Source organism: Gossypium raimondii, chromosome 3, assembly GCF_025698545.1.
Source record: "Gossypium raimondii isolate GPD5lz chromosome 3, ASM2569854v1, whole genome shotgun sequence".
Lineage (NCBI taxonomy): Eukaryota > Viridiplantae > Streptophyta > Magnoliopsida > Malvales > Malvaceae > Gossypium > Gossypium raimondii.
Window position 1 is genome coordinate 44891842 of NC_068567.1, and position 11747 is coordinate 44903588.

At 37.1% G+C, this 11747-nt stretch overlaps 1 protein-coding gene across 1 annotated transcript; it reads left to right on the top strand.

Moving 5' to 3' along the window:
- Positions 1-9938: 9938 nt before the first annotated feature.
- LOC105795905 (uncharacterized) lies at positions 9939-10970 on the top strand. The gene has a single exon (XM_012625554.2). The coding sequence runs from the start codon at positions 9939-9941 to the stop codon at positions 10968-10970; it is 1032 nt and encodes a 343-aa protein (XP_012481008.2).
- Positions 10971-11747: the final 777 nt, after the last annotated feature.

Genomic DNA, 11747 nt, shown 5'->3' on the forward strand with positions numbered 1-11747 from the left:
TAATTTATTATTTCAAGTTTTTGTTTTTGAAATATGATTATTGTAAATATATGAAAATTAAATTGAAAAGTTCAAATTAAGTGGAACGTAGGATTGAGTACGATCGTTCCATGACACAAGATGAATTGATGAATAAGACCATGATTGGACCATGGCAATGTTTGGATGTAAGACCCTAGCTGGGCTATGGTATTTTAATGAAAAGACCATAACTGGGTTATGGCACTTTGAACATAAGACCACGGTTGGACCATGGCAGTATGTATACGTGTAAGACTATAGCTGCGCTATGGCATCCTAATGATAAGACCATAACTGGGTTATGGAAATAGTGTAAGACCATGGTAGGGCCATGTCAATTGTGTAAGACCATAGTTGGACTATGGCATCAAGAAAACGATATACTCAAATCCGTAAGACGTTTTCTAATTTGGCAAGGATTGCTAAGTATTACAGGGATTAATGTGAAAGAAATTAAATAGTTATTGATATTGAGCTCAATTATGTGAATTCATCAATCGAAGTTGTGATTGGCAGGAAATGTTGTGAAATGCTTAATCTAAATGAATTATTTAGTATGTTCAGTAAGATTTATATTTAAGGCCTATGAACTTACTAAGCTTCATTAAACGTGTTGTTTAATATTCTTTGTAGATTAGCGTGAGGTCGGAGGATCGAATCATCACATCAAACTACACCCAGTTATTTTTGGTAGTTTTTGCAATGTAAGTTTTGGTTTATATGGCATGTATAGGGTTGGTTTGGCGATGAAATAGTTTGAATTGTGGTTGTGAATATTAAATGTTCGTATGCATGTAATTAGTAGTAGAATTTGATAAATCAATGAAATGAGTTAAATAGGTAGGTATAAGTAAAAGAAATATTTGTGATGTTATCTCATGGTGAGAACATGTTTTAGCTTGTATTGATTGCTTGGTTGGGATATATTGGTGTATGTGAATGTTGAGTACAGGTTAACGTTAAAATGGGTGAGAAAAGTGGCCTTAAAATGGCCTATTTTCGTCCACATGGGCATGTGTCCCCTACTTCTAAGAAAATTTTTGGAATTTTAGGAAAAATTTCCTGAGTATTCGGTTTAGTCCCGAACCACTTTTAATGTCTATTTTGGGCCTCGAGGGCTCGTATTAGGGATTATATGAATGAATTTGATTGACTTTTTTTTATTGAAAAATGAATATGAAATGTATGATTGTTTGAGTTATAAGTTTGGTAATGCTCTGTAACCCTGTTCCAATGACAAATAAGGGTTAGGGGTGTTACAAAACCAGAGTTTTAAATTTTTTTTCAAAACAAGATCTTGGTTGTGATATCTAAAGTTATAAACACTTAATCAAAATTGTACCTTTTCGATTCGTTTAAGTTGAGTGCTTCGATCGAGTAGTCTTCTTCACTATCCTCAAGCTCACGTTTGCCGAGTGAAGGCTCGCTTCAAATCAATAAACATTTCACCAAAATTACCAGTGGTGTAAGTTTTTAATTTTTCTACAATTTTGGGTCAAGTTGCAAATAAGAAAATATCTCTAAAAATTTTCTGGAATAATCTCTTCAGAGAATTTTCTCGCTACAACTTTCTCTTGAATTCAAGTGTGTGTAAATAATGACCCAAGGCTCTCTTTATATAGAGAGAGTTTAGAGAGTTCAACTATAATTAAATTTAATAACTTTAATATTAAATTAATATAATATTTATCAAGATAAATATTAGATTAAATTTAATATTAAATCTTATTAAAATAATAAAATGTAAAGATTAAATTTTATATTAAGATAATCACTTTAATATTAAATTAATAAAATACTATTAATATAATTATTAAATTAAATTTAATATTAAGCTATTAAAATAATATTATTTTGAGAATAATTAATCTAAAATCAAATTCTCCGGTAGAATTCCAATAGGAGTGTAACTCTTCAACTACTCAAGCAGCGATGACCAATCGTTGCTAGCCACTGGGACACTACTGTCGCAACCATCGGCACCCTTATGGCGGCACCATGAGTCGGTTCAGCTGATAATAGTTCGGTCTGGATCAATGAAAACCCGATCGATCCAGTCCAGCCACCGGTTGGACCGTCGACCTAGTTTCACATACCGGGCTCGGTTCGACTAGTTTTTGGGTCTTAATCTTGGTTTTAGGCTCCCGAACCCAATTTACAATCTCAGGTCCAATTTTCAAGTTTAATTACCAATTGGGCTAATTGTCTAACTTGAAAATTAACTCCCAAAAATATCATATTAATTTTAATATTTGATTTGATTAATTTAATTTTACTTGATCAAAATTAATTTTTCCAAAAATCAATTAGATTTTCCAAATTAATTTTTCAAGAAAATTCTTTAATCAAATTCTCTAGTTGAACAATTCTTACGACCACTTAATTTAATTTCACATTGAATAAATCGACTCAATTAAATTATTCCCAAGGTCGTAGAATTTTCTTCTGATTTAAATGCAGTCCGATCGAACTTTTATTGAGCTAGTGGAGGGACCAATCGAACATATACAATTAGGCTCTAGTGAATGCAATTATGTCTAGAAGCATCGTTCCAGTAATTCATAATTATTTAATCATAGAGTCAGTCCACAAGAAGTACCATGATTGAAAACTCCTTACTATATACTCTTTATGAAAGCAATTCATCCAACTGCTTTGTCCAATAACATCGTCATGTGTGAGTTACCCTCATATGATATCTTTGATTCCTTTGAGTTAAATCTGTTCACTCAATACAATCATATTTTATCTTATTGTCACCATTGTGTCTTCTTAATGACTAATATGACCACTGTCAACAAATTATTATGATAAATTGCTCGTTTGAGAACCAACAATCCGTGGCCACGTTCCATATTTATCAATCCATACAATACCAACGAGAGGATATCATTAACTCTTTAATTGAGTTATGAATTCCACTATTACTAATAAAGCCATGCCATACATGAGTCATGTACCCAACATACCGGCTATGGGCTTAATCATCTTTAGAGCATAAGCCTCCACTTATATCAAAGCACATGAGTTAGTGACTAACTCAGGATTTAAGTAAATCACACCATGAACGTCAAAAGTGTAATCACTGAATTTTGTCTGGGTCAAATTTCATGTTTTTTAAAAATTACATTTTGACCCCTAAACTTTTTTAAAATTACATTTTAACCCTTAAACTTTCTTAAAATTACAATTTGACCTCAAATTTTCCCAAAATTACACTTTGGCCCTAGAAGTTTTGTTGCGTTTGCAATTTGGTCCTTCTGACAGCCGCCAGCACAAGTTGCACACCTACAGTTCGGCGTCCGTCCTAGGCTTATCATGGCCTCTCTAGCCACCTACTCCCTACAAAAAAATCGACATAAAAAGGGACTTTCTCCCCAAAAATTGGCAGTCACAAGAATAAAACAAAAAACAAAAAAATCAAGCAAAGAATAGAAAAAAATAAAACAGGAAAAGGAGGAGGAGCCACGACCACCAGAGGGCGGAGGAGAGTTGAGCGACGAGTGGTGGCGGAGAACCGAGGGGGTGATGCCTTCAACATTGGGGTTTTTGAAAATAGAAGAGAAAAAAGAGAAAAAGAAGAAAAGAAAGAAAGGAGAGGAAAGAGAAGAAAAAAGAGAGAAGAGGAGAGGGAGAAAAGGAAAGTACCGACGACCCCGCCGGATGGAGAAAGTAGCGACGTCAGTGGCAGAAGAGGAGCCCTGAAGTGAAGAAGAAGAAGAAAGAAAGGAAGAAGAAGAAAAAAGAAAGAAAAATGGGAAAGAAAAAAGAAAAAAGAAAGAAAAAAGAAAAGGAAAAAATGAAAGAAAAATAAACACAGTTGGGTCAACCGGACCCGACCCGCGCAACCCGAATCCGACCCAAGCAGGCCACCAGCAACAGGCCATCAGTTGCAGGCCCAATCCCTACAATAGGCCCACAGACAACACTCCAGCCTGTTCAAGCCCGTGAGCCCCAGTGCCCAAGCAAAGAAGCTTGCACAAAAAAAAAATGGAAGAAGAAAAAGAGAAAAAAATTTAAAAAGTAGGCATTGGCGTGAGAAGCCATCCAGAATGACCCAATGACCAAGCCCACTGCAGCAGTCGTCGCAAAGACCATTTAACGCAGCAAGCTAGGCCCAATTCAGTAGGCCTAGTAGGCCGAGCGATCAAGAGCCAACAAGCGGCAACCCAACAAGCTCCCGACCAATGTCTGGATGAGCAATGAACAAAAAAAAAAAAAAAGAAAAAAAAGAGCCCGGGTCGCATATCCCGTTCTTCAAGTCCGTAATTTTGGGGCTTTTTGGTAATTTTTCAACCCACTTTAAATTTAGTTTATGTATTTTTATGACATTTCATTTTTAATATTATTGGTATTTCTTAAGCATTTTTTATTTTGTATTTATATTTTTAATGTTATTTTATTTTATTTTATTAATTTAAATAAATTTAATAAATAAGACAACGAATCGATTTGACACTAAGTCGTTGATTTCATCGCTATGTTGGGTGAATATCATCGGTTCGTGTTAAATACGATACGCCCTTTTAAAAAATTGAAAAAAATTCAAAAATTCTCGGGTTTTAAAATAAAATGTTTATTTTTGTGGTTATTTTTAAATTATCAAAATTTCATTTTTAAAATGTATATAATACGATAATATGTAATTTATCAAAATTCTCATTTTTTTTAAATTGGATCATGTTTAAATATTAAATTGAACTCGTATTTTTGAAAATTAACACAACGCAGGTTTAACGAGAACCAATTTTGGGCGTCGCGAGGGTGCTAATACCTTCCTCGCACGTAACCGACTCTCGAACCCTAATTTTCTTTGAATTTTTAACGTGGACATAAAATTGACTCTTTTTTTTAGAAAATTAAAAAAATTCTTTTAAAAAGAGAACTTAATAGCTGTCCGATCAGACCTAGAAAAAAGATCGGTGGCGACTCCCATTTTTTTAAAAAAATCGAGAATCTGTTTTCAAATTTTCAATAATCGCCTTGACTAGCGTCCGTGCAAATTTTTTGGTCGCTACAGCTGGCAACTTCACTGGGGATCTTTTTTTCTTAGAGTCGAGTCTGATGTTAAACGCGTGTTGTCAAAATTTTTAAAATTCCTTGTTCAAATTAATTTTTATTCGTGATCCTTGATTTTTATTTTTGAAAAGTCATGCATCTGCATCCGGTTTTCAAATTAATATTTTCTAACTTGTTTTATTTTTTTGTTTTTTGTTCAGCTCTAAGTTTTACGGTTTTAGTTTGTTTTTACTAAAATAAAGAATAAAAGGTTTGTGAATTTCTCCCCACACACCGTGCACTTCCATTCTTGCATAACATGAGCTCTCTACCCGAGCTCCGTCCATTAAGTGGAAGTAAATGCTACGCCTTCGTGAGTTAAATCGTCCCTCCGCACAGGCTAGTGGTTACATAGGACTTATGCTTTCGTGAGTTAACTGGTCCCTCCACATAGGCATAAGTAAATGTAATCCTTCGAATTGAGCTCGCGAGCCTGTGATGGGTGATAACAGAGGCTCCGTACTAGCCTTGTAGGTGACAGTATAGACAATTCAAGTACCTTTCTAGAACTGAAACCACATATAGTGACCCGTACGAGCCACTCAATTAGAGTCATGCCGAACCTCCGTCCGTTGAATAGTCACCAAAATAAGTACACGGGAGAATTGTCCTCTACCTTGTATCTCTTTTACATTTACATTTTTTGTGAAGGAATTAGATCTGTGTAATAGATTTGGATTGGGTAGATTATCTGATGAGCATGTGAGGTAGGTTTATTTCGCAAAGCATGATCGGGTAAAAATGTGGGTTAGTTCCTAAAAAAATGCATGTTTAGATAGCTTAATTTGTTAGATTTATCGTGGTTTTTCCTCTGTTTATATTTGTTATGATTACTAACCAAGGTTATTTGTCTTCATTTTATTTCTCATCATTCATCATAGGCATCTTATTAGAAAGGTGTTGATTAGAGATTGGTTACCAAAAAACGGGTTTCTGATGGAGGAGTCAATAACGCAAGTAACCGAGAAAAATGCTGTAGTCCGAGACTGGTCTTTGAGAACCTAGAAGACAAAAGGGGACAGTTTAAAGGAAGGATATATCTCCTATCTTCCCAGGCAGGTGACTTTGAATGCTCATCAGAATAACCTCGAAGACTTGACTAGGATCTAAAAACAATGGGACTTAGACACTAAAGGCATCTTCATTGGCAAAATATTTTGTAATGGATTCTTTTGATTAATGAAACGCTTAAGTATGGGGCTATCTTGAAATCAACACCTATTTTTTGCATATTTATGCATGACTGACATTCAGTCATTCATTCATTGCATGTACATATCACCCTAACCATTCACTAAGGCTTACGCATAATCTACAGTTGCAACACTACAAGTCTAGAATCACGTCATTCTTATAGGACGCGTCTAAGAGCTAGAGCTATGGATGCTGAACTCAACGAGAAAATTAAAAGAATGAAAATGACCCAAACAGAGCTGCAAGAGCAGTTGGCTAAGTCACAGCAAGAGGCGAGAGATTTGATGGTAAGATCTCGAGAGGAGTCACTCCACCTCACGCCCATACAATTTAAAGAGGATATCCGTAAGAGGAACCTACAGTCCTAGAGCAACGTCTTGCACCACCTGCTCATCTAGGGCAAGGGATATTCATATCGAATCCCAGGGCTAATCCAGTAGATCCAATTGTTCCAGATTTGGACGATCCTGTAGAAATAGCAAGGCTAAAAATTGATGATCGTGACGCTCAAGATAAGTATATGATCCTGGAAGAAAGGCTTAAAATAATAGAAGGTGCTGAAGTCTTCTCTGCGTTAAGTGCCAAAGAGCTCAGTTTGGTACCCGATCTGGTCCTACCCCCGAAATTCAAGGTGCCAGATTTTGAAAAATATGATGGGACGAGATGTCCAAAACCGCATCTTATCATGTTCTGCCGGAAGATGATTGGCTATGTAAGTGAGGATAAATTACTGATACACTGTTTCCAAGACAGTTTGGTCAGACCGACTCTTCGGTGGTATAATCAGCTCAGTAGAGAAAAGATCTGATCATGAAGGACTTAGCATTGACATTTTGTGAGCAATACAAGCATGTATCAGATATGGTACCCAATCGACTAACCCTGCAGATGATGAAAAAGAAGCCGACGGTGACTTTCAAATAATATACACAAATATGGAGGGATATTTCGGCTCAGGTGGAGCCTTCATTAACTTAAACGGAGATAACAGTCCTCTTCATTAACACTTTGAAAACGTCGTTTTATGATAAGTTGGTAGGAAGCGCCACGAAGGACTTTGCGGATATTGTGATATCCTGGGAGCTTATAGAAAACGCTATCAAGAGTGAGAGGATGGAAGGCCCCGAGAGTTTGAAAATGGCAGTACTCGTAAAGAAAAAGGAGGCAAAAACCCATATAGTTGGAACCGAGAGCCACTATACCTCCAATCCATACCCAGCCCAACCACGACCTCATTATCGCGCGCCTTCAAACTTCTACTTTCCTCCCCAAGGTCTTTACTGTCTAGCACCTCCTCCTTATCCTGTCTATGCCATGAATAACCAAAGATCATTCACCATGTTCCCGCCAAACACCATGCCTATACAAAGCCAACCCAGAAATGACCAAAGACCGGTGAAACCCAAATCTGAAAAGCCTCAATTTACCTCAATTCTCGTTTCATATGGAGAGTTATACCTAAAACTGTTAGAGAAGTAATTAATATCCCCATATTATATGGCACCCTTGAAGCCCCCATACCCAAAATGGTATGATCCTAATGCTAGTTGCATGTATCACGCTGGAAATTAGGGGCATTCTACAGAAAACTGTCTTGCATTTAAAAGGAGGGTTCAAGATCTCATCGATACTGGCATTCTGTGATTTGATGGCGTTAGTAATATGGATGAAAATCCTCTTCCTAACCATGCTGATGGAATTATGAATGCGGTAACAAATGAAGAATAGGGGCAAGACAATCTGCAAAGCACTTTGATTGAAAACGGTCTTCAGAACATTAGCATAAATGTTGTTGACAAGGAGGGTGAAGCAGTTGAGGATGTTTCAATGATACACCCTTGTCCTTCAGGATATGTTTTGAACAATTGGACTGCTATGATCCTTCTTGTAGTTTCTAAGTCCTCTTCAGAGTAATGCCCAATGATTATTCTTCATTTTTTGTGTCCCTAAATAGTGGGATTCCTTTTGTAAGAGCTTTTGTTTGCTCTTTATCATTTCAATGAACATTAATGAAAATGCATTTTTTCATGGTCTTTTTATTTCCATTAGCTTCGTAATTATTCCTTCTTCTCATAGCCTTTCCCTACACGTATTTCATATCATTCCATAACATTATGTTTGTTCATTCCAATACTTTGATGTTCCTTAATAGTTTTCTTTTCCATTCACCTTGTAGGTGCTCAGATATCAATGGCATGAACAATCCTGTTACAAGTCCTAAAATCGATTTTGAGAAAGTTGTTTATTTTGGAGAATTCGAAGCTGAGGAAAATGCTGAAGATTGTGTCTCGTCTCCTGACTTACTAATAATGGTAGAACAAGAAGACAAACAAATTCTACCCCATCAAGAATTTGTTTAGATAGTAAACTTAGGAAATGAAGAAAAGAAGCAAGAAGTGAAGATTGGGACTTCCATTTCAGAGAACACCAAACAGAATCTGATCACCTTGTTCCGTGAGTAAAAAGCCATATTTGCATGGTCGTATCAGGACATGCCAGGGTTGAACAAAGATGTGGTGGACCATAGGCTCCCATTGAAAACTGAATGCAAACCCGTTCAGTACAAGTTAAGAAGGATAAGACCTGAAATGCTATTAAAGATAAAAGAAGAAGTCAAGAAACAATTTGATGCTGGCTTCCTACAAGTCTCTAAATATCCAGAATGGGTAGCTAACTTAGTCTCAGTACAGAAAAAATACGGCAAGGTATGAATGTGTGTGTATTATCGCGATCTGAATCGAGCAAGCCCTAAGGATAATTTTTCATTGCCACACATCAACACGTTAGTAGATAACACGACAAAACATTCTTTGTTTTCTTTCATGGATGGTTTCTCGGGTTACAATCAGATAAAGATGGCTCCCGAAGATATGGAAACAACCACATTCGTAACAATGTGGGGAACGTTCTGCTACAAGGTGATGCCATTCGGATTGAAGAATGCTGAGGCAACATATTAGAGGGCCATGATGATGTTGTTCCATGACATGATGCACAAAGAAATAGAAGTTTATGTCGATGATATGATTGCCATTTCCCGGAAAGAAAAAGAGCATGTTAGGAACCTCAGGAAGCTGTTCGAAAGATTAAGAAAGTTCCAGCTAAAGCTTAACCCAGCCAAGTGTACGTTTGGGGCTACCTCAGGAAAGTTGCTAGGTTTCATTGTCAGCGAGAGAGGTATTGAGGCTGATCCAGATAAGATAAAAGCCATACAAGAACTGCCACCTCCGCCCACACAAAAAGAAGTCAGAGGATTTTTAGGAAGGTTGAATTACATTGCTTGATTCATTACTCAACTTACCAACCAGTGTGATCTAATTTTTTGACTCCTTCAAAAACATAATCCGAGAGAATGGAACGAGGAGTGCCAAGTGGCCTTCAACAAGATAAAATAGTATTTGTCTAATCCTCCGGTGTTAGTACTGTCGACCCCTAAAAAACCCTTAATATATATCTGACCTTGTTCAAAAACTCAATGGCCTGCGTACTGGGGCAACATGATGAGTCGGGGGAAAGAGAAAAGGCAATTTACTACCTTAGCAAAAAGTTCACAGAGTATGAGGCAAAGTACCCGTCAATTGAAAAATTCTGTTGTGCATTGGTTTGGGTAGTTCGGAGGCTCAGACAATACATGTTTAATTTCAAAGTTGGATCCATTAAAGTAAATGACGGAATCACCCGCACTCTCAGGAAGAATGGCACGATGGCAAATCTTATTGTTTAAGTATGATATCGCGTATGTGAGCCAAAAGTCAATAAAGGGAAGCACGATAGCTGACTTCTTGGCAAGTAGAGCAATGGAAGAGTACGAGTCTTTGAGATTCGATTTCCCAGATGAAGACTTGATGTGCATTTCCGAAAAAGAAAGTGAATCATCAAAAGATCAACAATGGAAGATGAGCTTTGATGGAGCATCGAATGCATTAGGACACGGGATAGGAGTAGTCTTACTGTCACCAGAAGGGAACTATTACCCGCTTATTGCCAGATTGAATTTCTTATGTACCAATAATATAGCAGAATATGAAGCTTGCATCATGGGACTTCGTGCAGCTATTGAACAGAAAATCAAAATTTTAGACGTGTACAAGGACTCAGCATTGGTGATTTATCAAATTCGTAGAGATTGGGAAGTAAGGGATTTGAAATTGATCAAGTATCACGATCTCGTTGTAGAATTGATCAAAGAATTTAAAGAAACGACTTTTAACTACCTCCCACAAGAAGAAAACCAATTGGCTGATGCCTTGGCCACCTTAGCTTCAATGTTCGAAGCAAACAGATATACTGAAATAATGCCTCTTCAAATGAGCATATATGAGGTCCCTGCACATTATTTTAGCATTGAGAATGCGCCAGTTGGACAACCATGGTTCCATGATATTTTGGAGTATATCAAGAATCAAAGGTATCCCGAGCAAGAAAACAAGAATGACAAAAGAACAATCAGGAGATTGGCGATTGGATTTGTTCTTAACAAGAATATTCTATACAAAAGAGGAAAAGATCAAATGCTCCTGAGATGCGTGGACGCTGTTGATGCCAAAAGAATACTTGAAGATGTCCATGAAGGAATTTGTGGAATGCATACTAATGGTTTCACTATGGCTAGGCAAATTATGAGACTTGGTTATTATTGGCTGACGATGGAAAGGGATTGCAGTAGCTACGCACGAAAGTGCCTGAAAATGTGTTAATTTTACGGCTATAAAATTCATGTAGCTCATTTGCCCCTTCATGTCATGACTTCTCCATGGCCTTTTTCTATGTAGGGCATGGATGTTATAGGGCCAATTTCTTCGAAGGCTTCTAATGGACATCGATTCATCTTTGTGGTTGTAGATTACTTCACAAAATGGGTAGAAGCCGCTTCATTTGCTAATGTGACGAAGACTGCAATCTGTAGGTTCCTAAAAAATGAGATCATATTCGATATGGTTTGCCTGAGAGAATCATTTCAGATAATGTTTTGAATCTGAACAACAAAATGATGTAAGAAGTGTGAGCAATTCAAGATAAAGCATCATAATTCATCACCCTATCGCCCGAAAATGAACAGAGCAGTTGAAGCGGCCAACAAAAACATTAAGAGGATTATCAGGAAAATGGCTGAGACATATAAAGACTGGCACGAGAAACTACCATTAGTTTTGTATGTATACCGTACCTCTGTGCGGACATCTACGGGAGTGGCTCCTTTCTCTCTGATCTACAAAATGGAAGCTATTTTTCCCATTGAAGTTGATATCCCATCCCTACGCGTCTTGATGGAATCAAAATTGGAAGAATCAGAATGGGTTCGAGCTCGAACTGATCAGCTAAACCTTATTGAAGGAAAACACTTGAAGGCAATTTGTCATGGACAGATTTACCAAAAGAGAATGATCACGGCCCATGATAAAACGGTGCGGCCAAGAGAATTCCGCGAAGGGGAACTCGTACTAAGAAATATCCTCCCAATACAAAAAGACTTT